At 40.8% G+C, this 27086-nt stretch overlaps 1 protein-coding gene across 1 annotated transcript; it reads right to left on the bottom strand.

Moving 5' to 3' along the window:
- Window positions 1-478: 478 nt before the first annotated feature.
- On the bottom strand, window positions 479-23628 carry TMEM242 (transmembrane protein 242). Its single transcript, XM_075267728.1, has 4 exons — window positions 23436-23628; window positions 21355-21455; window positions 15689-15826; window positions 479-1356 (listed from the first exon to the last, which is right to left on the bottom strand). Exons 1-4 carry the CDS (start codon window positions 23575-23577, stop codon window positions 1243-1245), a joined length of 495 nt encoding a protein of 164 aa, XP_075123829.1. The 5' UTR covers window positions 23578-23628; the 3' UTR covers window positions 479-1242.
- Between the last annotated feature and the right edge of the window lie 3458 nt (window positions 23629-27086).

Here is a 27086-nt window from a genome sequence, read left to right as displayed (position 1 = left end):
AATCCGTGCAGCAGTTCTTAAACCACCAACTATCAGAAACATCTTCCTCTCTCGCTGAAAATCAACATGAAAGGTCTGCCAATAGCTATCTAATGTAGAGAAAGCTTAAAGCTGTGGCCACTTGATGTGAGCTTGCAGTGGGTTAGCGCCAGTGACTAACCAGAAGCGAGTTACAGTTGCAGTGAAGTGAATGGAAAACCCAATAGAATTTTGCCATAAATTTTGCTATAGTTTTCAACCTTCATAATGCAGTGGTTAAACCCAGGGCACAATCCAGCTAATCTTTGACGTGGACAGTTCCAGTAGAGGAAATCTGTTCATGAGATTGTCAAGTGCGGCCATAGCTTTAATCTGTGAGATGCTCACACTGGTGTGTGGTTACATAATCTTAAAGCAATGTAAGCTATGATGCATCCGATGTAAAATGGATCCCAATAAGTACTCTGATACCGTTGACTTTACTTGGTCTTTCACTTGTCTGGTTTATTTGACTGCAAAAATCATTAAATTTCCATGGTCAGAAATACCATTGTCAAAGAACAAAAAACGGAAAAGAGAAGTGTGAACAGAACCTAAAATGTGAAATGTAAAGGCACTTTGAAAGACCCTTAAAAAGACAGTATACCTTAAAGAAGTATTAACAGAAGTCAAATCTGAACAAGATAATTTAAACTTTTAAATTATAAATATATTTTATTTATATAAAATAATGTACTTTTCCAGTAGCACATAAATAAGTTCAGGGAAAAATTGCTAAAATAGTGAATTTGTGATTGTGACCATTTTTATTGTTCCTGGCTTGTAGACTCTAATTTTCTCTCAACATTGTACACAAATGGAAAAGTTTACAAGGGTCTTGCAAGCCGGCAAACCTTTACTTAAGTGCACAGATTGCTGAACAACAGCAAGGTGCTATTAACTGACATAATAATGTCTGACAATTGCTATCCTTGGCAAAGTTGCAGGATTAGAACTGACAGCAAGCGGCCCTATATAACTGGCAAAATTGTGTTACAATGATAGGTAAGTCCAGTGGCAAACAATCCATGATGTGACTATTGGGACAAGGCAAAGAACAATCACTTAGAGTCACCTGTGTAAAAAGGTTAAAGGATATTTAGACTATATCCATTGCTGCCATTCACTTGTCAAATGTTCTGTGTTGCCGTTGAATAGCATAACCTCATCTGTCCCCCAGATAAATCTCAAACAATGATCCTGTTCCAGATGTGTGATGCTCCATTACTTAGACTTCAGAAGATCATCCCAATTAAATTCCTCCACATCAGATGTTTGCTCTTTGCTTTTAGGCACAGCTGGAAATATTGACTGCATTTTTTCTCTAAACTCTTTGAGCTGAAGAGAAAAAGGAGAAATAAACACATTAAAAAAAAATAAAACACAAAACCAAAATTCTGCAAGCATAGGGCATTTTAAAATTCACAACATTTTTTAGACCTCTTTGAAGAAGACCTTTCACCTTCTCTACCAGCTCTTTGCATCCTTTACCAATTCTGGTGCAGTTGGAATTTTCTCACTAATCTCCACCATTCCTGAACAATTTCTGCTCGTTTTAGAACCCAATATGTAGATTAGGCTCTCTACTGTCTCACAGCAGGGATGGGGTACTGAAAGTAACAGCACCAATTGCTCAGGAACAGTATAGGCTAAAAAATTAATTCTGATGAAAGAAACAAAGAAGTTGACCCTTTAACCCTTTCCCAACATGTTATACAGCAAAGTCCCAGTGCAAAATGTCTGTGATCAGTGCCCGCAGTGATTACAAGCATTACCCTTGTCAATTCCTTGGTCAAGAATGACCAAGGTGTCATTTTCCTGGCAACGAGGACACCACCATTTTCAGAGGGATTGTTAGCCCTTAAAACAAGATCTGGGGTCGATGATCCTTTACTAAAACAGCCGGGAGCCTACTGAAGGCTCCTAGGTTTGTCTTCTATATACTTCTATTACAGGCCACCTAGCAGAACCTGCAAACATAGTACAGGGATTTCTCAATATAATGTAATGTATTAATATTGCAAGGTGCTAAATTAGTGATCAGGTCCCCTAGATTTCGAGAGCCGAACCGCTGTTTTTTTTTTTTGCCTCCCATGAAAATTTGAATTAAAAGCTAACAAAGTACCAGGTATTCCTCAAAATAGTATAAAAAAAAAAGTACATCTGGACCCCCAAAAATATGCCTTATGCAGCCCCATATATGAAATTATAAAAAAGTTACAGATGTCAGAAAAGGCGATTCCAGTCACAGCAAAGACCATCCCCACTTTGCTGGAAAAACGTGTGGTTTTTGTAATTGCAGCAAGCATGTCACTTATACTTAGAGAAACTAACGGTTTCCTCATAGTTATAATTGAAGAAGAAATTCCAAAGGGGAAACTCTGCAAACTTTTTGTGAAAAGCACCGCGAGAAAAACCATGATGTGTTGCCGCGGCAGTTTTTCCTGCAGTGCTTTTTGCTGTGGCATGCTATTTGGGGCCTTAGCTTAAATTTGGTATCATAATAAATGTGCCGACCCACACAATATAAATAAAATATCATTTTGGCCACACGGTGAACATACAAAAACAAAAGAAAAGTAGCGCAAATGCAGTATTTCTCTGTTCCACTCCATTCTGAATTTTTTACATATTTCCATTACATCATATGGAATATTAAATGGTAACTTTACAAGGTTCAATTAGTCTCACAAAGTCAATTTGAATCAATTTGTCTCAGTAAATGACAAAAAAACAAAAACCTCAAATATCGAAAAATGGCATGCGAAAGGAAGGGTTGAAAAGATAATATGTATAATATAAATTGAATATATAACATAATAAGTTGTAAATAATCGGAAAAGGTTAAAAATAAAGGAGTTGAACAGTATAAGCTAAGAAGCTAAGTATGGCTGCTTTCTTCCATAATGGTGTTATAACTAACTACAGTTTATGCGTGGTAATGTGTGAATGCACAGTGGACAGGAGCGCATCATTTTGAGAGAAACCAGTTTTTTTTTTTCTTTTTTTCCTGTAAATACCTTTATTTTGCTGTTCAGTAAATTTTCCTGTAAACACAAAATTCAGCCGTAAATATATTTTTTTATTTTTGTTATAAATACTCGACTTTTATAGAACAAGACGGGGAGAAAAGAAAAAACAGAATCCAGACCCAAATTCCATTAACTTTCTATTTTTGTCTTGTAACTGGTGGAAATGCTTTCACGCAGCTCATATGGGAACTAGTGATTATGCCTTTGAAGTAGAACACTGAGTGGCATCAGCATCACGCGGGCCAATTGGGAATCATCCCTATCTTGGCCACGTCTTTCATGTAATACTGCAGGGAATAGGATGCTGACTCGCTGCTAATGAATTACACGGATTAGCTGTGGAACAAGGCGATCAGAAACAGGCATGTTCCTGTTTTTTTTCTACATCTCTTAAGGTTCACTGGGACAGAAATAGCTTTGGAAAAAATACACACCGTTTCCTTTGGCTTGTTTTGAGAGTGATTATCTAAATGTTATTCTGCAAGTAAACTTGATACAACCATGACTCTCGAAGGCACTGAGGAAAACACTTCCCAAGATACATTAACAAATGCAAGGCTGATACAGGGAGTGATGTGTCATTATATAGCGTATGGCAATCATACAAAGCCAAAATCATTTATTTATAGTATTTTTTTTAACATACATGTTACATGCTTAAAAGGGTTATCTAAGCAAATGATTTTGATGAGCCATGATTAGTATACAGTAGATCATGGACATCATATCAGCAGGGTTATGACACCAGGCCCAAATTGGCCTATAAGTGAACAGATGGATACCCGCTAGGCCTGGGAGTCAGGGTGCCAAACTCATCTTAGCATGGCTCTGTACACTCAATGTATGTCATATAGATGGTGCAGCACCTCAAGCAGGCTATGTCTTGGTATAACAAACTGGGTAGATTATTTAAGAAACTACCCAGTTTATTTTTACATACTGTAGACATACTGAGAAGCTAAGAAGACATCTAAGTGCAGAGTTAGGCCAACAAGTATCCTTCCTCCCCAGGACACATCTTCTTAATCAGACCACAAGCACCCCCTCTAAGGTCTGTGGAGTCAAAGAAGAAGTTGGGGCCAGACGCCCTATGCATCCCCGTACACTTACGTAAAGTTACGGCCATCGGAATATGGTGACTTTTAGAAAAAAAATTTTTTTAACACCGTTTTGGATTTTTTTTAAGGGGTCAAAATGTAAACAAAACCATATAAATTTGGTATCCCTGGAACCGTACCGAAACACAGAATATAGGGGACATGTCATTTTGGCTGCACAGTGAACGCCGTAAAACCAAAGCCCGTAAGAAAGTCGCAGAAATGCATTTTTTCTTCAAATCTACCCCATTCTGAATTTTTTTTCTTGCCTCCCATACATTATCCTATTAATATTATAAATGTGAAAGTTTGTGAGTTTGTGGGTTTGTGTGTTTGGATGTTTGCATGTTCGGATGTTTGTTCCTCAATCACGGAAAAACTGCTCCACCGATTTGGCTGAAATTTTCCACAAACATAGTCATTACACTCGATTAAACAATAGGCTACTTTTCGTCACAATAGCGCACATACGTTTGTGCCAGGACCCCCCCAAAACCCAAACTCACACCACCATCTCTGCAATCTCACACACTTTGGACCATAGCAAGCCACAAAATTCATATTGCCCTCTACAGCCTCGCCCCTAACCCCACACAATCACATATACATATACATATACTTTACCACTTTGCCCCTCACCTTAACGATTCTCCAGGAGGCGCTCTTTAACGCTCCGGAGCAGCCATGTTTGCCGACCCCCACCACTCTGACAATCCGCGACACCGCCCACCCATGTCAATACCCCTAGGCGGTCTAATAAATGCAAAAAAAAAAAGTTTAAAAAAAGTAAAAAAAAAATATAAAAAAAATAAATAAAAAGGATAAAAAATTCAAATCACCCCCCTTTCCCTAGAACACATATAAAAGTAGTTAAAAACTGTGAAACACATACATGTTAGGTATCCGCGCGTCCTAAATCGCCCGCTCTACAAAGTTATACAAATATTTTTCCTGTTCGGTAAACGCCGTAGCGGGAAAAATGGTCAAAAGTGCCAAACCGCCATTTTTTCACTGTGTTGATTCTGCTAAAAATTTGAATAAAAAGTGATCAAAGCAATAACATTTCCCGAAAATGGTAGAACTACAAAGTACACCCGTTCCCGCAAAAAAAGACACCCTATACATCCCCGTACACGCATGTATAAAAAAGTTACGGCTGTCGGAATATGGCGACTTTTCAAAAAATAATTTTTTAACACAGTTTTGGATTTTTTTTAAGGGGTCAAAATGTAAATAAAACCATATAAATTTGGTATCCCCGGAATCGTAACGAAGCACAGAATACAGGGGACATGTCATTTTGGTTGCACAGTGAACGCCGTAAAACCAAAGCCCGTAAGAAAGTCGCAGAAATGCATTTTTTCTTCAAATCCACCCCATTCTGAATTTTTTCCCTGCTTCCCAGTACATTATATAGAATAGATAATGGTGGCATCATGAAGAAAAATTTGTCCCAGGAAAAATTAAGACCTCATATAGCTCTGGGAGCGGAGAAATTATGAAGAAAGTTATGGGGTTTAGAAGGAGGGGAGTCAAAAATGAAAATCAAAAAATGCCATCGGCGGGAAAGGGTTAACTTCAAATACTTCTGTCCCAAAGTCACTATGTAAAGTTTATACCAACACCGTATATATAGCAGCTCTAATACAAAGTAACTGCAACACAAAAGTCTCACGTATTGTCTGAATTACAGCAAAAACAAGATACAAAGTTACATTTCATATCCCATACCATATACACACTACGAAAACCTTACCCACGCCTGTATATACCCACTTCTACAATCACCGCAGACGAAGTCGCGGGTACCAGCTAGTACAGAATAATTAATGGTGGCATCATGAAGAAAAATTTGTCCCGCAAAAATTAAGACCTCATATGGCTCTGGGAGCGGAGAAATAAAAAAGTTATGGGGTTTAGAAGGAGGGGAGTCAAAAACGAAAAACGAAATTCAAAAAATGCCATTGGCGGGAAGGGGTTAATATTGTATAATTAATCAAAAGCATAGATTGTTGCATAATGACCTTCTAATTTCAATCACTTCGTTTATTTGAGAATTAGAGGAGATTTTCTGCTTCTGTCTGACCCTGGCTGTCACCAATTTATGAAGGAGTAGGAGTCAGAGTCAGGCTGAGGAAATATAGAGGAGTTGGTGGTTTGGCCTACAGACTCCACAACCCTGCCCCATCACCAATCATCTTGCAGCATCTTGCTACTGCCGGAGCACATATTCCTAGCTTACAAAGTGACCTAGTTCAAGGAAAGAGCCAGGCAGCTGGCGGCTACTGACAGAGTTCCCGGACAGAAATAGTCTAAGGCAAGAGCTGCAGAATGAACTGAGTTAAACAGTTCATTTGCATAGAAGGTGAGCTGCAGAAATTACAGCACAGTCACTACATAAACAGTGAAGTCATCTGCTTCTATCCTAATTATAGATCAATATCTTTTACCCAGAAAAGCCCTTTAAATAATTTAAGTATATTAAGAAAGCAAGGGTCACCTATTTATTTTTAAAGCTTATATAGCGCCATCATATTCATAGCACTGTATGTATAGTACAATCACTCAATGCAGAATAACATACTGTCTATGCAGAATATGCTTGTCCTCCATTAATGGTTGTCCTATTCTGGAAGGCAAATATAAAACACATACAAGAGAATGCTGGAAGGGTTATATACAAACGTAGTGGTAGGCAAATATATTGTATGACATGGACAGCACTATCGCTAGAAAACACGCATCTGGTTTAAGTGGGTGGTACTGTAGTATATAGTAGCTGGGGTCTAAAATATATAACAAGAAGCATAGCTATTATATGTGGCTGTTTATGTGAAAAGGGCCCACACTGTCGATATGGAGTTCTTGGTATCATTGTAACGGTTATGGTGTAACAGTGTACAAATTCTTAAAAGTCTCAACAAATTTGTAAACTTGACATATTTTTAAATAAAATTTTTGCATAAAACAAAATTGTGATTTTTTTTACCCAAATATGTTTTGGACTATTTTCTCTATAATTAGTATCGACGATCTGGGCCCTTTTCACGTAAACAGCCACATATGTACAACTAGCTTCTGCCCGCGAGTTCGTCTGCGGGTTGTTGGCGTCGATGATCCGCCTATATTCAGCAAATTGCTACCGTCAATGGTTTGGCTGCTCCGGCATTTCGGCAGCTCTCAAGCTGTCCTGCTGCTGAACTTGTTCCTCACACCGTACCTGTGATTGTTCCGACATGTCAGCAACTCGCTGGGACACCATATAATAAGCGTGTTGTTGGTGTTTATCCGCCTGCTCCGGCGTTTCGGCAGCTGTCAAGCTGTCCTGCTGCTGAACTCGTTCCTCGCACTGTGCCCGTGAATGTTCCGGCATGTCACCAGCTCACTGGAACGCCAGATAATGAGTGTGTTGTTGGAATTGATGATCCCCCTCAGCTGCGCTTGAGGAGAAGTCTGTGACTTTTGTCTACCTTCATAGTTGTCGTTGTATACGACAAATTAGATGTTCTTTTTCCAGGCATGTTTAAAATTGGCAAACTGCCAATTTGGATTAAAGGTGATTGCCCATGTCAGTGTGTCAGCACTGCCTGGAGCAGATCAGATAATATGTAAATGTTTGTTCACAAACCACTGAGGGTTAGTGTGTGTTTATACAGAGAGATAACAGCCTTGGCTGAGATAAGGAGCTGCTAAGAACCGTTTAATAGAGTATGTGAACTTAAATTCATAACAGTCATTAAGGCATGTCATTTACTGGAATAAAAAGTAGCCTATATTTTAATCGAGGTTACAATCTATGTGCCAAATTTCATTCAAATCCGTTCAGCCGCTTTTGCATGATTGAGGAACAAACATACAAACATCCAAACTTTCACATTAAGGCTGGTCTTACACGGCCGTAATTTAAGTCCGCAAATGGTCTGCAATTGAGGGTTTTCAATTGTGGACCAACTGTGGACACATTATATTCAATGTGGCCTCCTACACCACTGGATATTTTATCTGTGGTGTGGCCGGGCCGCAACCGTGGTCCGCAATTTATAGAACATGTCCGTAATGGCCATGAATTGCGGCACTGCACGGACTCGCCCATAGAACTCTATGGGTGAATGCGGCAGGACACGGACGTCTGCGGAGTCTATGTTGCCGATCAGCAACTGGTGTTCCTATGGGACCTAGCTAACATTGTTAGCTTTTCCCACAATGCTTGGCCACCTAAAAAGATCAGGATCGGAATTCCGATCGCGATCGTGAAATTTACTCGATCGCCGATCGGAATCCGATCTTTTCCGATCCCTCAAGCCTATTTATTATATTAGTAGGATTCAGTGAAATAATGACATTATACCTAAAAGATGCAGTTTTATTTAAACCCATACATAGGGGCCATTTAAAGTTCCTAAATGGGCAAAAATCTATAAAATAAATGCAGTATTTTTCCAGTCATAGGTTATGTCCACAGAGCTGCTTCATACAGTTATTGATGCAGTTTTCTATAGTTGTACACCAGAGCAGACACAAAAGAAAGGATCCTAAGCCCTTCCCCTACTCTATTTTTGAATTCATTCTAAAACTGTGTGTTCAACTAAAACCTATGCGATTATGCTGATCCAATAACGGTGCGTATTACATATACTGACTTTATTTGGTCAGCCTGTATTCTTAGTGAAGGGAAACCCGTGTTTTATGCTATTTTATTTTCTAAACCCAGGGTAAATAGCTCACACATAAAGTGTCATTTATTCCCCTTCTGTTCCTCGAAGTAACCATGACATCAAGATAAACACTTCTGCCTGGGATCTTTGATAAACACACTTCTCTCGGGACATTTGTTTTCATGCCTCGAGTACTCTGTAATGAGATATTTTCAGCTGCAATATCATACACCCAAGCTAAATAGGACACAGGGAGGGAACAGATTTAATGTTATTCTAACCAGTGGAAAATGCTCTCTGCTACAGAATAATAAAAATGTTCCCTGGCTTCCAGATGTAGCATGTATGAAAATTTTACTTGCAGGACTTTTAACATGTTCACTACATAATGTATATTCTTAAATACTCACCTTTTTACATTGTCAACAGTCTGGATTGTTTATTGCGCCACTAAAGAAATGCATTGTGTCATAACCAGTCCTAGAGCTTAATAAAGTGATAAATGTGGCGGGTTCTGAAACTGCAGGCCCTACATATCAGTGTGCCCAGAACGAACAGGGAGCAGAATTAAATATATATATATATATATATATATATATATATATATATATACTCACCGGCCACTTTATTAGGTACACCATGCTAGTAACGGGTTGGACCCCCTTTTGCCTTCAGAACTGCCTCAATTCTTCGTGGCATAGATTCAACAAGGTGCTGGAAGCATTCCTCAGAGATTTTGGTCCATATTGACATGATGGCATCACACAGTTGCCGCAGATTTGTCGGCTGCACATCCATGATGCGAATCTCCCGTTCCACCACATCCCAAAGATGCTCTATTGGATTGAGATCTGGTGACTGTGGAGGCCATTGGAGTACAGTGAACTCATTGTCATGTTCAAGAAACCAGTCTGAGATGATTCCAGCTTTATGACATGGCGCATTATCCTGCTGAAAGTAGCCATCAGATGTTGGGTACATTGTGGTCATAAAGGGATGGATGGTCAGCAACAATACTCAGGTAGGCTTTGGCGTTGCAACGATGCTCAATTGGTACCAAGGGGCCCAAAGAGTGCCAAGAAAATATTCCCCACACCATGACACCACCACCACCAGCCTGAACCGTTGATACAAGGCAGGATGGATCCATGCTTTCATGTTGTTGACGCCAAATTCTGACCCTACCATCCGAATGTCGCAGCAGAAATCGAGACTCATCAGACCAGGCAACGTTTTTCCAATCTTCAATTGTCCAATTTCGATGAGCTTGTGCAAATTGTAGCCTCAGTTTCCTGTTCTTAGCTGAAAGGAGTGGCACCCGGTGTGGTCTTCTGCTGCTGTAGCCCATCTGCCTCAAAGTTCGACGTACTGTGCGTTCAGAGATGCTCTTCTGGCTACCTTGGTTGTAACGGGTGGATATTTGAGTCACTGTTGCCTTTCTATCAGCTCAAACCAGTCTGGCCATTCTCATCTGACCTCTGGCATCAACAACGCATTTCTGCCCACAGAACTGCCGCTCACTGGATGTTTTTTCTTTTTCGGACCATTCTCTGTAAACCCTAGAGATGGTTGTGCGTGAAAATCCCAGTAGATCAGCAGTTTCTGAAATACTCAGACCAGCCCTTCTGGCACCAACAACCATGCCACGTTCAAAGGCACTCAAATCACCTTTCTTCCCCATACTGATGCTTGGTTTGAACCGCAGGAGATTGTCTTGACCATGTCTACATGCCTAAATGCACTGAGTTGCCGCCATGTGATTGGCTGATTAGAAATTAAGTGTTAACGAGCAGTTGGACAGGTGTACCTAATAAAGTGGACGGTGAGTGTATATATATATATATATATATATATATATATATCTTCCTGGAGTTCAGGCTTTATTGTCAAATTCCTTAAAGTTGGGGTTTCCCTATCAGCTTACTTACCAATGGATAGGGGATAAGTGTCTGAGTGTTGGGGGTTCAACATATAATATATAACTGTATATAAATGAGTGTAGGTCCATTTTCTAAAATTAATTTGTAAACACTTTTTAAGCCTCTACTTCAGGGATATATTTTATTATTTAGCCCTGTAGTACAGGCCATACTGATCTATAGTGAATGTTGTCAGTATCATCAGAGTATATTAATCCTTAGACTCTCATAAACGTACATAGAAAAAGGGGCTTCCAGCTGATCTTCATTTTACTTGCTGCCTTTTATATCACTATGTGTTATTTACATGCAGTGAATCTGTGCACAAACTACAGTTCCCATAATGCATGTGCCTGCTCTCACTCTTGTGTTTGCTTCTTATAGGAAGAGGGGGGGGGGGGGGGAGTGTGAGCTTGTAATCAAAACATCTCAGCATTAAGTGACCTCAGATGTGGGAGTAATTCATTACCTGTCTTTTCATTGCGGGGGAGAATGGAGAAGGAAGGGGTACACAAAGAGTGAGATCAGGCAGACAAATCATGGGAAATGTAGTTTGTCCACAGATTTAAATAACAGTGATAGAAGGGGCAGCAAGTAAAATAAAGCTAAGCAAAGGCTACCCAAGGAGACAGTGAGTATTTAGCAATGCTGTGGATGTATTTGCAAATCATTTTTGGAAGCTGGATAACCCTTTTAATTAACCTCCTGACAAATTCCTTAAAGGGTAAGGATTCCCTATCAGAATACTTACCACTGGATAGGGAATATGTCTGATTGTTGAGGGTCCAACAATACGAGTGACCAAACAATCAAGAAAAATGGGGTCACTAAGTTGCTTGTGTGTCTGAACTAGTAGTGCATATTTGTGACCACCACTGTATTTTTGTTTATGCACTGACAGCGTAAACAGTGCGCCGTCAGTTTCATATATATATATATATATATATACAGGGTTGTGGTGACACATGCACACTACCGTATTTACACCATTGACTTTCTTATGACTGCTGGGGATCCCAGCCTGTAGACATTTACCCCTTTAACATACATACCCCTTTAATATACATTTTGGCCATTTTTCTGTTCATGCTGGTCACTGCGCTCTCATTCTCTCAGGATTGTCTGCCTGTTTCTAACCTGACACTATTTGTAATTTAAAATGAATGGAATATCTTAATTCAAACACTGCCATATTGCATCCTCTTGAACCGGTCCTAAATACGTGGGCACAAGACTTTTATACCCACGTATTTTATACCCAGTGTGCTCATGACAAAGTGTTATAAACTAATGCAGCATTAGTGGCAATATATCAGGGAGAAGGCTTATGGATAAGGAAATAGACCTATGGAGATACTAATGTCATAAGACACAGACCTCCCTAGAACTACACTACGAGAACAGCCTATTAATAAAAAGGCATGACAGTTTCTTTAAAACTGCTTATGGAAGCTTGCTATTTGCCTATGGTTCTCTCAGAGTTGTTTCAGCCTGGGATTTTGCACGCTTGTATCACCTATCACTACGTGTTATGTTGTGAGCAAGGATGTTTCCATTTGTAACACATAAGCGTATTTTAGTCTTGTGTGCTGACTCATTAATAAAAATGTAAATGTAATATAAGGATTGGCATTTAAGGAAAGAGCACTGTGGATGTTTTCTTTTCAAATGATTGTAGAGAAATAAAATTATTTTTATAAACAGAAATGTTGCCATTATCAGTTTGCAATTTTTCACATTGTCCCTTTTAGTCTAAGGGAGCGTTCACACTACCGTCGGTGTCCGACATGTAGTGTCCGCTCAAAATCTGTCACGGACACTAGGAGCGGACACTAGATGTGTCCGTGACACCTGTCATTCACTTGAATGGGCATCGGGTGCGTTCTTTTGCACTCCGTGCCCGTCCTTCCCTGTCCTGCATGCAGGGTTCTTCTGTCCGCTTGAGAAGTCGGACATCTTCTCTTGCGGACAGGAAAGGACGGGCACGGAGTGCAAAAGAATGCACCCGATGCCCATTCAAGTGAATGACAGGTGTCACGGACACATGTAGTGTCCGCTCCTAGTGTCCGTGACAGATTTTGAGCGGACACTAGGAGCGGACACTACATGTTGGACACCGACGGTAGTGTGAACGCCCCCTAACAAGAAAAGAAAAACTTCACAATTAACTTTTAAATAGGGGGTTTCTGCTTTAATATTTATGGCACATTCACAAGATACATCCAATTCTGGAATCTACACCTACAATGCCTTGTAAAAGTATTCAACCCCCTTGAACTTTTCAACCTTTTGCCACATTTCAGGCTTCAAACATAAAGATATCAAATTTTAATTTTTTTGGGAACAATCAACAACAAGTGGGACACAATTGTGAAGTGGAACGAAATGTATTGGACATTTTAAACTTTTTTAACAAATAAAAAACTGAAAAGTGGGGCGTGCAATATTATTCGGCCCCTTTACTTTCAGTGCAGAAAACTCACTCCGTTCAGTTCAGTGAGGATCTCTGAATGATCCAATGTTGTCCTAAATGACTGATGATGATAAATAGAACCCACCTGTGTGTAATCAAGTCTCCATATAAATGCACCTGCTCTGTGATAGGCTCAGAGTTCTGTTCAAAGCGCAGAGAGCATCATGAAGACCAAGGAACACACCAGGCAGGTTCGAGATACTGTTGTGGAGAAGTTTAAAGCCGGATTTGGATACAAAAAGATTTCCCAAGCTTTAAACATCCCAAGAAGCACTGTGCAAGCAATCATATTGAAATGGAAGGTGTATCAGACTACTGCAAATCTACCAAGACCTGGCACAAATCTGCCCTTTATGGAAGAGTGGCAAGAAGAAAGACATTTCTCAAAGATATCCATAAAAAGTCTTGTTTAACGTTTGCTACAAGCCACCTGGGGGACACCAAACATGTGGAAGAAGGTGCTCTTGTCAGATGAAACCAAAATCCAACTTTTTGGCCACAATGCAAAACAATATGTTTGGCGTAAAAGCAACACAGCTCATCACCCTGAACACACCAATTGATGGGAAGATGGATGGAGCCAAAAACAGGACCATTCTGGAAGAAAACCTGTTGGAGTCTGCAAAAGACCTGAGACTGATCCAAAATGTAAAGCAAAATCTACAATGGAATGGTTCACAAATAAATGTATTCAGGTGTTAGAATGGCCAAGTCAAAGTCCAAACCTGAATCCAATTGAGAAGCTGTGGAAAGAGCTGAAAACTGCTGTTCACAAACGCTCTCCATCCAACCTCACTGAGCTCCGGCTGTTTTGCAAGGAAGAATGGGCAATAATTTCAGTCTCTCGATGTGCAAAACTGATACAGACATATCCGAAGAGACTTGCAGCTGTAATCGCAGCAAAAGGTGATGCTACAAAGTATTAACGCAAGGGGGCCGAATACTTTTGCACGCCCCACTCTTTAGTTTTTTATTTGTTAAAAAAGTTTAAAATATCCAATATATTTCGTTCCACTTCACAATTATGTCCCACTTATTGTTGATTCTTCCCCCAAATTAAAATGTGATATCTTTAAGTTTGAAGCCTGAAATGTGGCAACATTTTGAAAAGTTCAAGGGAGCCGAATACTTTCGCAAGGCACTGTATGTGCAGAACAGGGATCCCCTGATCTGATCTGACTGATGATGTGTCAGTGGAGGTAAGGACACTCACATATCTCTCTATGTTCATTTCTATGGGATTTACAGAAGCTTTTGAGTAGTCATTCTCCACATAGGTTTCAGTTTTACAAGTGTCACCTGCTTTTATCAGACATTTATGGCATATCCTGTAAATATGTTACAGTATATACGTCCATGGAAGGAATATCCCTATAAAGGGGTTGTCCAGTTTTAACAAATAAACTTTATTGTTGGTATAATGAAAAGTTATACAATTTTCCATTATACTATCAATTCCTCATGGTTTTGCTTGCTGTTTACTTCCAGTGGATAAATCTCAGTCCATGGTCATGTGATATACAGTCCATGGTCATGTGATGAACTCATAGGTGCACAGCTCTGATTTAGGGTATATTCACACGGTAGAAAATGAAGAGGAATTCCTCTTCACTTTACACCACCGGTATTTTCGCTGTGGTCTAGCCGCAACGGGATGCCAATGCAGTGCATCAGCATTCTATCGCGGCATCCCACTCCTGATTAGGCCTAATCATGAGGGAGTCTCGAGCCACGGAATCTGTGGCAAGCTTGTGCTGGACGCTTCTTTTTTCCACGTCCTGCTGTGATCTCTGCCTCTCATTGAAAACAATGGGAGGTGGATTCCGGGAGGAATCTGCTCCAGATTCGGGGAAATCCACCCCCAAATCCACAGCGAATTCCTCTTTGTGAACACACCCTAATGCTCTGTAACTGTAACAAGCTGTGCTGTGCACATGACCATGGACTGTTGTTTTAGCCACTGTGCCATTAATAATAATAATAAAAAAGGCAGCAAACAGAGATCTAGAAAACCATGAGAAATTGATACCGAAAAAACATTGGAAAATTGTATAAGTTTTCTTTCCACAAACAATAACATTTATTTACTGTAACTGGACAACTCCTTTAAAGCTTTGGAGTTAGGATTTGTCAGCAGGTGTCAAAATGAAATCTATTTGGATGGACATCATTGCAGACTAGTGTTTGTCACAGTGTCATATAACATATACCAGGGTTGCCAATCTTCTGATAATAATGGACAACTTAAACAATGATGGGAAGCTACTTTTTTTTTTCAAATAAATAAAAGATAAAGGAAATTGACAAAATATCATTTAAGTGCAGGACTGAAAAGTACGGGACAGTGGCACCACAGGGAGTCAGGGACTCCTAATCCCCATCCAGTCTTTTGTCCAGAAAATATGGCAGACATAAAGTCCTTAAATCACAGGGCGAATACGCCCAAGAGAATTTGGCTTGAAGCATTGTTGCATCTTTCAAGTTAAATACTCACACTGTGCACGCCTAAAGCTTTCCATACTGCAAAACTGATTAATCCAACTCCACACCAGGCGTATAGCGATCCCCATCCTAAAGCCCGCAGTGCAAGTGATGAACCACTTTCTGGCAAGGCAGCTGTTGCAGTGGCTCCCTAAAAAATATAAAATTTTGTCAGCTGAAAGTATGTATACAAATTATTTTTTGTAACTATCTGAATGACATCTACCACTTTGACTGCCCTTACAAAAGAAGAAATGCTCCTAAAGCCCTTTTCTGGTAATGAGTGCTAGAATTATTGATTTTCATAAAAATCCAGAAAATTCAATCCAGAATAAGAAAGGCTTCTTCTTTTAAGTCATTAACATGCAGGTCTATTGTAAACAAAATCAGAAGAACCCAAAACGAACCTGCCAGACTACAGTTTGTTGAGTTTTCTTTAACCCCTTCTGGCTGGTGGAATTTTTTTATTTTCATTTTTGATCACCCTGCCTTCCAAATCCCATAACTGTTTTTTTTCTGTTCACAGAGCTCTATCAGGGCTTAATGTCTACAGGACAAATTGTTCTTTGTAATGGTACCATTTAAGTACTCAATGTTTTCAAGTACAATGTGCTGGGAAGCTAGAAAAAAGTTCAGATTGGGTGGAATTGGAGAAAAAGTGCATTTGTGTGACCTTCTCACGGGCTTAATTTTTACGGAGTTCATGATGCAGCCAAAATGACATGTCACCTTTATTCTATGTTTTGTAATGTGCCAGGGATAGCAAATGTATATAGTTTTATTCACATCTTACCCACCTTAAAATCCAAAACTCTGCAAAATAAAAGCATTGCAATATCCCGGCATTTGTATGACAGGCTACATAAATCAGCATGTCATACAAATACATGTGTTAGAGTTAAGTCCTCCATCTTGTATTCTGTCAGCCATCTTGTAACCTTTTTCTTATATAAGCTTTATGAGAATATCTGTTTAAAGCTCAAGAGGCCCTTTTGGGTGGTTAAGGAATGCTGTGTGGATGAATCCTTATCTTTGTCTATCTCAAGGGTGTCATCTTTTGAAGATGCAGCTGACTATTTGTATATCTCTTACTTGATGTATACACTTAGAGTGTGTAGAGTGTATATACTTAGAGTTTATGCAGCCTATTTGTTATCTTCAAGGTTGGAATTGATTGGCACCAGCATGTAATCTTCTCTATCTTGCCATGATATATACATATAGACATAGTGTGAGATGTTAGTTCACACATAAGTATTTTGAAGCTTTGTGTTTAAGGACAAAGTCCATCCTAGTTTGGAAAGCTATAATGAGATGCAAATTACATTAGGCCTTTAGCCAATAGTCATGTGCCAGGTTTATGTTAAAACTCTACAATGTTATGTCATTAGAATAGTCCAACCTGCTTTTGTCTGTATTGTATTTAAACTACCTTTTTGCACTATTAAAATCAGAACTCACTTGATACACTATCAGCTGTGTGTGTGTGTGGCTTCTCCAGGCTAAAGGATGGGTGAGCTCATCCAGGCCTGTTATTTAATTTGGAACTCTGCAACATACTCTATCATGGGGACCGCTTGATGTCTCTAACACATGCCAGACAAACCTAGCTGCCATGGCAATGGATCACCGGATTGTGGGCATTTTAGTACCAAGTCTTTGCGCTTTAATACAGCAAATACCCGGCAGCTATGGTGGCTGCTCAGCTCCTGGTCACCATATTTAAATACCTGACATCTGATGTACTATTACAGCAGATGTCAAGAAGGGGTTAATTGCAGCAAATTATGAAAACAGGTCAGCTCTTCTTATAACCACCCCCGAATTCTCAGCAAATTCCTCCATGTGAACATACCCTAAGGCTAAAGCTCCAAGTTATGGAAACTAAATGTTTTACAGAAATAGCACCGTGAATGAGATTCTGGCTAATCCTATCCACACATTGCGGGAAAAAAACACTACAGAAAAGCTACGTTTTCAAATAGTCCAATTAGAGTAACTCCAAGTTTGACCAATACTACTGGAACTCTCTTTCGGCGCCCACATAGAAGATAAATAGGGATTGTTCTGAAGGACCTGAAGATAATTGATACTGATGACCTTATCCACGGTATAGGTCATCAGTATTCAACACCCGAACTACATCCTAATCAGCTGTTTAAGCCACTGGAAACCGTATACTAGGTACTCAGGCCGAAGCAGGTCCTATCCAAGTGAATTGGAGTGGAGATGCAGTTCCAGGCACCTCTGCTACCCTGTACGGACCAGAAGTTCTATACAGTGTACAAATCTTTGATGCATTAAAGAAAGTAATAACTTCAAGGATAAATCATATATAAATACTTGGAATGTTTGTCTGTAATGTACAGAAACTATGAAAAGAGCATTAAAGGGTTAAACAGTTTTATTTATGTGAGCCAGATTGCTTCATCATGTGATTAGTATTCGAGCAAATGTAGAACATTTCTATGTAAACATTTCCAGAGAAAGATCTCACTGATAAAATGCTGGAAACTATAGGCAGCTGATATACAAAGACAGACAAAAGCTAGTCCAACAATTCAACAATTTTTTTTTTTTAACTAAACTTTATGGGAAACTACAGAAACAATATCAGATAAATGTATACTTTACTGGCTGAAAAAAATGGAAATGAATTCAATAGAAATAAACGCTCCTTTGAAATACAGGCAGAAATTTTGTGTACTCTTTTTTTTCAGCAGAATTTTCTACATAGAACTGTGTAAATCAATTCTGGCACACTCCTGTGCCCCTTTATTGAAATCTATGCCAGTTTTCCATTGTGAATTATAGTAAATGTGTGAGCCTGAGAAGTCTCAGCCCCACTTACTTTCCAAAAAAAGTGTTGATTGTGGGGCAGAACCCAGAATATGGCACATCTCTGGAACAGAAAAGGGCTGTGAGCTAAAAATGTGCCACATTTGTCACGTTTATTTTTAATTTTCTATGCCACTGTCTATATTTTATTTGTTTTTTTAATACTAAATCTTACACTCTGGCCACTAACCCTACATTCACACTACCAAGTTTCAAAGGTAAAACCCTGTGTGTTGGCTGGATGTACCGGGAGAGGGACTCCAAACATAAAAGTTATACAGTGCCTACAAGTAGTATTCAACCCCCTGCAGATTTAGCAGGTTTACACATTCTGAATTAACTTGGCATTGTGACATTTGGACTGTAGATCAGCCTGGAAGTGTGAAATGCACTGCGGCAAAAAAGAATTTTATTTCTTTGTTTAAATTTTTTTTAAATTGTGAAAAGTTTATTCAGAGGGTCATTTATTATTCAACCCCTCAAACCACCAGAATTCTGTTTGGTTCCCCTAAAGTATTAAGAAGTAGTTCAGGCACAAAGAACAATGAGCTTCACATGTTTGGATTAATTATCTCTTTTTCCAGCCTTTTCTGACTATTTAAGACCCTCCCCAAACTTGTGAACAGCACTCATACATGGTCAACATGGGAAAGACAAAGGAGCATTCCAAGGCCATCAGAGACAAGATCGTGGAGGGTCACAAGGCTGGCAAGGGGTACAAAACCCTTTCCAAGGAGTTGGGCCTACCTGTCTCCACTGTTGGGAGCATCATCCGGAAGTGGCAGGCTTATGGAACTACTGTTAGTCTTCCACGGCCTGGACAGCCTCTGAAAGTTTCCTCCCGTGCCGAGGCCAGGCTTGTCCGAAGAGTCAAGGCTAACCCAAGGACAACAAGGAAGGAGCTCCGGGAAGATCTCATGGCAGTGGGGACATTGGTTTCAGTCAATACCATAAGTAACGTACTCCACCACAATGGTCTCCGTTCCAGACCAGCCCGTAAGGTACCTTTACTTTCAAAGCGTCATGTCAAGGCTCGTCTACAGTTTGCTCATGATCACTTTGAGGACTCTGAGACAGACTGGTTCAAGGTTCTCTGGTCTGATGAGACCAAGATCGAGATCTTTGGTGCCAACCACACACGTGACGTTTGGAGACTGGATGGCACTGCATACGACCCCAAGAATACCATCCCTACAGTCAAGCATGGTGGTGGCAGCATCATGCTGTGGGGCTGCTTCTCAGCCAAGGGGCCTGGCCATCTGGTCCGCATCCATGGGAAGATGGATAGCACGGCTTACCTGGAGATTTGGCCAAGAACCTCCGCTCCTCCATCAAGGATCTTAAGATGGGTCGTCATTTCATCTTCCAACAAGACAACGACCCAAAGCACACAGCCAAGAAAACCAAGGCCTGGTTCAAGAGGGAAAAAATCAAGGTGTTGCAGTGGCCTAGTCAGTCTCCTGACCTTAACCCAATTGAAAACTTGTGGAAGGAGCTCAAGATTAAAGTCCACATGAGACACCCAAAAGAACCTAGATAACTTGGAGAAGATCTGCATGAAGGAGTGGGCCAAGATAACTCCAGAGACCTGTGCCGGCCTGATCAGGTCTTATAAAAGACGATTATTAGCTGTAATTGCAAACAAGGGTTATTCCACAAAATATTAAACCTAGGGGTTGAATAATAATTGACCCACACTTTTATGTTTAAAATTTATTAAAATTTAACTGAGCAACATAACTTTTTGAAGGCTCTAACTTATTTGCATCTTATCAAACCTGCTAAATCTGCAGGGGGTTGAATACTACTTGTAGGCACTGTAACTTAGAAGTTCCTGCTTCCCAGCAACATACGGATTTATTTCACCATCTGGTTTTATTAGATAAATATATACAGTATATTGCTGATACTTTTTCTTTAAAGTGTAACCCTAAAAAAATCATTATTTTTCTCCTCCTGGTGCAATTATTATTACTGCTTGAGGGTAAGGCCCCATATAGCAGGCGGCAGCAAAAAAGTGCTGTGGGAAACACCTACGGCAATGAATTGGGTTTTTTCCCAGACTGCTTTTTACAGAAGGTGCACAGAGGTTTTCTCTGCAGACTTTCTGCTTCCATCACACCTATAGCGTTTCCATAGGTATAAACGACAAGCTGTAATTTCCAAAACTGCAATACTTTTAGAAATTGCAACATGTCCACTGCGCATATTTTTTCGCAAAGTGTGGATGGGAGTCATTGCAGGGACTATAAAATGCTGCATTAAACTCTGCATTTCTGCCACAGTGTTTATGCCACGTGGGGCCCCCTAGCCTAAAACCATTTTTAGAAAAAAAAAAATAAAAAAACACCCAACTTCTTTACTTCCCTCACAACTTGCTATCACTGGGTAATCTCAAGCAGTCAGAATAGCATCCCGGGCAGTCTAGCTGGGCTGTGCAAAACGCTCCGCCTGACGGTACTTGTCCATAGTCTTATACTGGAGGGGCGTTCCTCACAGCTCAGAGTCATCCCTGGGCAGTAAGGAACACCTCCTCTGACAGTACAAGTATCACTATGGATGAGTAATGGCAGTTTCTCACAGCCCAGCTAGATTGTCAGGAATGCCCTTCTGATGTTGGGCAGAAATCGGTGCCAAAACTAACGGCACCAATATCTCCAGCCCGAGGGCACATTATGGGAAAGCCAACAGTGCACTGAATTCAGCGCACTGACAGCTTTCTAGTGGTATATAAAACTACAATTGCAGGAGGACATGAAAGGTCTTCTTTAAGGCAGCATATAGTCTTTTACTTGTACAGTAACATAGAATATGAGGAGTTTTAAGTAGAGCATCACACACCTTATTAAACCAGTTGGGACTCCTCTTCTTTGCAAGGGACAATGTTGTACCGAAACCAACGAGCATTCCTGCTGTTGCAACTGTACCAAGAAAAATTCCACCTGATGGAACATTTATATTAGAAATTAATTTTCAAATAGCAGCAAGTCCACATGTAATGGAAACGTCCAGTCTATTCATTGCAAAGGGTGAACTCTATAGTTAAAATCTGCAGAATGAATGATGCCAAACCTGTACTACATGCCAGTTTTCATGCCCATGTGCACGTGAATGAGTTTAATTAAAATCGCATCCATTTCTGGAACATTTTGTAAGTACAAGTGAAAGGCTCCCTGTACAAATATTGTTGGCGTGTCATTAAGAGATGCCACCAACGGCCAATCGTTGGAAGTCTGACAACTACTATAGACTCAGCATACAATATGGCAGCTATACTATAAGTTCTGTATCACATCGTCTCCTGTTAGCTCTACTTGGCTTTACACACAGTGTTTTGGAATATTTTTGGGATTTCAAAAATTTTACAGCCAAATGTTATATTAACATCTATTTACAGTATACACACCCAGTGGAACAAGTTTATGAAAGCTGCCTGCAAGAAAACTGTTTGTCATACATAGCAATAAGCAATTCATATCTTTGATGATTCAATGCAAAGGAGCCATATGGGGCAGAACATGCAAACTCTGAAAACTAAGGTGATTGTAACTTTTTTTATTTTTTGCCAGACTTCGTGCCTTCATTTTGCTTTTTGTAGAAGGGCATATAGAAGAGCATATAGAAGAGCGTATGGTTGCCACAATCAATGGTGCTTGCATTCAGGATTGGGTCAAATGCTAATAGAAAGGTAATAGGTAGGTGTATCCAAAAATTATAGGAAACTACTAAAGGATGATACACTTAAAAAATAACTTTTATTAGTTGTACATTAAAAAGTGTCAATTTGTGTATTAAAATATTTAGACAAAAATTCAGGATTGCTTTAACCACAGGAGAAATGGTGCACCTGTACTGGGCCATCACTGCTGCCGTACCAGACAGCCTGTCCATATCTCAACTCTATCTGTGCCCTCAGGATACAGAAGGAGTTGAATATGTTGGTGGTGGAGCAGGGAGCAGTCAGCATCTTGGCGCCACCATTTTCCCTGCTTTCTGTGGTTGGATATTATTGTATCCCTGGAGACAGGCAAGACCTGCCACAATCTCACCGAAGACCAAGGTCTGGGAGAGTATTTTTTTCTTCTGGCATGTTGGGGCCACCTAGGGAAGCATTGTACTGAGTGAGTGGGACTAAGGAGCTGTCACCACTATATTACACAGCATACTTGTGCTGTGAGGGAACACAAAGAGGCTGGTTGTGAATGGATGATGGTGTAAAATAATATTTGGCCATATTTGTCCCCCTCTGCATCCTCTAAACATTTGGACATATTCCTAAGCACCATTCATACTGACATCTACATTGCTTTTCTACCTATATTGGGGCAGATTTATTATTCATTTACTATTTTCCGGTTTAAAAATAAAGCTGCAGCAGTTATTGTGCCACTCATGTCACGTTCCTGAACAGGGGCATAGCGGGGGTGAGGCCATCAACCCCACCAGAGTTATTATCATGTGTGCCCGTTATTCATGCTGGAAACCTACATAAGTTATGAGTTGGCGCATGGCCCAGCTGAGGGTGCACCTCATTTATCATAATGTAGAGGTCTCCTCCACCAATGCAGGTAATATTCAGGCTGGCATTGATAATGTTCCCCATTATGTCCCCGTCATATATATTCAGTTATACAGCAGAGAATAAGGCAGTGCTGTACAGATGTACATTAGGGTGAGTGCTCATGTGGCGGCACTGCGTAATGTAAACAGGGGCCTGTCACCCTCTTGTCATTGATGTCTGAGGCAGGGGCAGGACAATAGTAGTTCAGGTATGTCAGCGTGTGAATTGTGCCTAGTGATCTCTACTACACGTTTATTAGAAACTGAGACCGCAGCAGCTGACTGAACGTCAGGTCACACATGACACTACGGAGAGCTTCGGTCCGGTACCGCACTACACCGTGCAGAAGACGCATGCACACCTTTTATAAGCAGCAGCTTGTGTTCCCGCGCGGCCTCCTCAGGCCGGAGCTCCCGACCCGCGTCCTCCATTACAGCCGGAGCTTCGGGCCCGCGTCCTTCAGCACAGCGCCCTGCGCCTCCATTACAGCCGGGGCTGCACATTCAGCCGCACACACGTCCTATATCTCCTCCTCTTCCTGGATCACAGCCCGTCACAGGATACGGCATTGTAGTGTGAGGCAGGAGCTCAGACTGGTGGCAGTGCCATGTAATGTGCCAGGTTCCGAGTACTTGGAGATGTCAGGTCAGGTCATTCCACACAAGTGTCCTCATGTCATCTCCGCTACTGACCAGCCATAGTGTAGAGCCCCAGCCCAATGCCTCATAGCCAGGACTTTTACATGGAAAGGATTCTTATATGTCAGACATTTGGTATTAGTGGTAAAGATGCTTTTACACTTGCTGACATCTTGGCAGGGGGTTTCTGGGGGAAGAGCCCATTCAGCCTGCTGCAACAATGGGGAAGCCGTGCCCTTCTCAGGACTCCATGTCCCTATAGGAACAAAATATACCGGCCACATCTCCTTTCCAGGTATAGCAGCACATACAGTTGTGCTAAAAAGTTTACATTCCCCGGCAGATTTTATGGGGTATTTTGCCCTTTTTTCAGAGAATATGAATTATAACACAAAAACCATAAAGTATTTGTGTTACCATTCATATTGTCTTAAAAAAGGCCAACCCCCCCCCCCCCCCCCAAAAAAAAAAAAAAATCTGCCAGGGTATGTAAACTTTTTAGTACAACTGTAAATGCCAAAGTCACATGTGATTGAGTCACTGACGACCAGGGATATTTGCCTGCTCTTCTGTCACGGAGGGAGGTCACCCCTTTATCAGTTTTTCCACTGTTTTGGTACCATAGTTCACACGGGGACATGGACACTGATTTCGACAGCTGATTTTGCGGCCAAATCAGCCTCCATAAAATGTAGCCCTATGTGAATTGCTAGCTTTTTTTTTTTCTGCTAGCAGAAAAAGAAGCGACATGACCTTTCTTCAGGCGTTTAACGCCTGAAAAAATGAATTGGAGTCTATGGGGCGCTGAAAAAAACCGCTAGTGGTTTTTGGTCGCTTATTTTTGCAGCTGTTTTGGCAAAAACAGCGACTGAAACCGCTAACAGTTTTTTATCATGTACTTTTTTGTAGTGCAAAAAAAAAAAGCTTCAAAAAAAACAGCGACCGAAAAAGCGTCAAAAACAGTGTCAAAAACAGCGTCCAATGCAAAAAACAGTGTCCAAAAAAAGCGACGCTGAAAAATCAGTGACAAAATCAGCTAGGCTTTTTTCACGTGTTTCCTCTTCATTTTTGCCGCAGTCTCGCCATGACTGGAGTGCTGACGCAGTGCATCAGTATTCTGGCATGGCATCCCTCTACTGATTAGGCCTGAATGAATGCGCCTAATCAGGAGGGAGTTTTGAGCCGTGGAGTCCGCGGCAAGATCGAGCAGGACGCTTCTTTTTCCTGCATCCTGCTGTGATCTCTGCCTTCCATTGAAAACAATGGAAGGTGGATTCAAGGAGGAATCTGCTCTGGATTCGGGAAGAAATTCACCCCCAAATCTGCAGCAAGGGAGGAGGGAGGGGCTGACAAGCAACGGACCTCCTCAGATAGGGGAGTGGGGAGGTGAGAACTCCGGGATTACTGTGCTGTCTATTTTCAGCTTTTCCACTTATCAGCCGGTTTAATTGAATTTGGCTGATAAGGGCCGAGATAAAGAGTCCGTTACCTCTATATTAAATGCAAGCTGACTCAAATCCAGCTCTGCTACATCAGTTTCCACATCAGCTTATACTGTGGTAATGCATTTACAACCAAACCCTCATTACTGACTGCAAAGATAGCAGAGCAAGTGAAACCCCGCCCACCAATGTGCCGAGAAATCCAGGAAGTGAAGAGAGCACAGACCTGCAGGCGGCAGAACAAGAGTTATGGGAATACCCCTTTAACTTGTGCAATTTTCAATTGTGGTGTTCTTCTATTTCAGAACTCAAGGCCTCTGCAAACTTGGAATGGTGCCTGATCTTTTTACAGGGGAATTATGTTGAACACCTAAATATTCCCAAATGCTGTTTTAAGTAATTTGATGGGTGTCATTTCTAGGTTTGTTTGTTTTTTTTTATTATATGTAGGCCCATAAAAGTCACTTCAGAAATGAAAGGATTGAAACAAAGTAGACTCATGGTAAATGTAAATTATTAAGTGTATTGTGTGGTATGACTGTCTAACAAGCTTAAAGGGATTCTACCATTAAACTACTTTTTTTTCTAATTACCACGTCGGAATAGCCTTAAGAAAGGCTATTCGTCTCCTACCTTTAGACGTGGTCTCCGCTGCGCCATTCCGTAGAAATACCGGTTTTAATCGGTATGCAAATGAGCTCTCTGCAGCAATGAGGGCGGGCCCCAGTGCTGAAAGGCCGATGAGCGCATCCCCATTGCTGCCCGAGAGCTCTTTCCTGCGCCGCCTCCTTCTTCTGCAGCAACTCCGCCTCTTCTGGCTTCTCTTGCTCTTGTAGTTCTATACAGGAGCATAGAGAGGCCACCCCAAAATAGCCGCCGGCTCCTGTATTGAACTGCAAGAGCGGCTACCCAAAAATGGCTGGCGGCCAAAAAGAACGCTGGTTCTGCCAGAGGAAGTGGAGTCTAAAATCGGACCAGAATGGAGACTGCTGTGGACCGATCTTAGACTCCGACTCCTCACTGACGAGCCTCCGGCAGAACCAGCGTTGATTGGCCGAATTCTGTACTCTGTATGGCATTCGGACAATAAACACTGGTCAATGCATTCCTATGGGAAAAAGTCAGCTTGCGCATATCACAAGCTGACAGGGATCCCGACGAGATAGAGCCCCAAAGAGCTGGGTGAGTAACATTCCCACCTAAATAAAGGTAATCCCTAGCTAACCCTGCCTGTACATCTGTCCCTGTCTCACAGTCACATAGTTCACAGTCTCATATTACCCGAATCTGAAATCGACCATTCGTATAAAGTGGAGTTCACCTGATTTAGCCAGCCAATTACTTTTTCCGATTTTTTTTCAATGCCTCAGTTGTCGTAGTTCCTGTCCCACCTCCCCTGCACAGTTATTGGTGCAAAAAAGCACCAGGGAAGGTGGGAGAGGATACAAATTTTTAGTGTGTTTGCCTCGTGGTATTCAATTGGAATCGAATACCTCGAACGGCCTGATATTCGATCGAATATCAATTCGATCGAACGCCGTTCGCTCATCTCTAGTGCCTACAAAAGAAATGGCAAGTATAAGGGAAGTTATTATACATCTACCTTCTGTTTAATCTACTGTACAACTGGCTTTAGCGCTAAAATCTGCAGCAAAATGTGCAACAGAAAAAACAGTTTTTCTGATTTGTGGTGCCTTAGCCTAATAGTGGCTGCAGTTTAGTGGAAAAAAACTAAGTTTCAGCAAACAACCACAACATATACAACCAAAACAGAAAATCCATTGAGAATCGAAAATACTCTATACCGAGAAGGTTTATGATGTTATCTTAGAAACACATCTTAGATGCACTGATTTCTATTATTCAGATTTTGCCAACTAGAAAAGCTGGAAAAGTTATTTCACCTGCGATACTAATGAATAGTGTAGATTA

This window comes from Leptodactylus fuscus, chromosome 3 (genome assembly GCF_031893055.1).
Source record: "Leptodactylus fuscus isolate aLepFus1 chromosome 3, aLepFus1.hap2, whole genome shotgun sequence".
Classification (NCBI taxonomy): Eukaryota; Metazoa; Chordata; class Amphibia; order Anura; family Leptodactylidae; genus Leptodactylus; species Leptodactylus fuscus.
This window is presented reverse-complemented; position numbering and strand designations above follow the sequence as displayed.

Excerpts from the sequence above, each read along its gene's own strand:
- TMEM242 (XM_075267728.1), bottom strand. The coding sequence starts at position 23,577 with ATGTGCAGCCCCGGCTGTAATGGAGGCGCAGGGCGCTGTGCTGAAGGA. Across the intron at positions 15,827-21,354 it reads GTCCCAACTGGTTTAATAAG|GGAGCCACTGCAACAGCTGC; the intron begins GTGTGTGATGCT and ends TATATTTTTTAG. Across the intron at positions 1,357-15,688 it reads AAGCTTTAGGCGTGCACAGT|CTCAAAGAGTTTAGAGAAAA; the intron begins GTGAGTATTTAA and ends TTTTCTCTTCAG.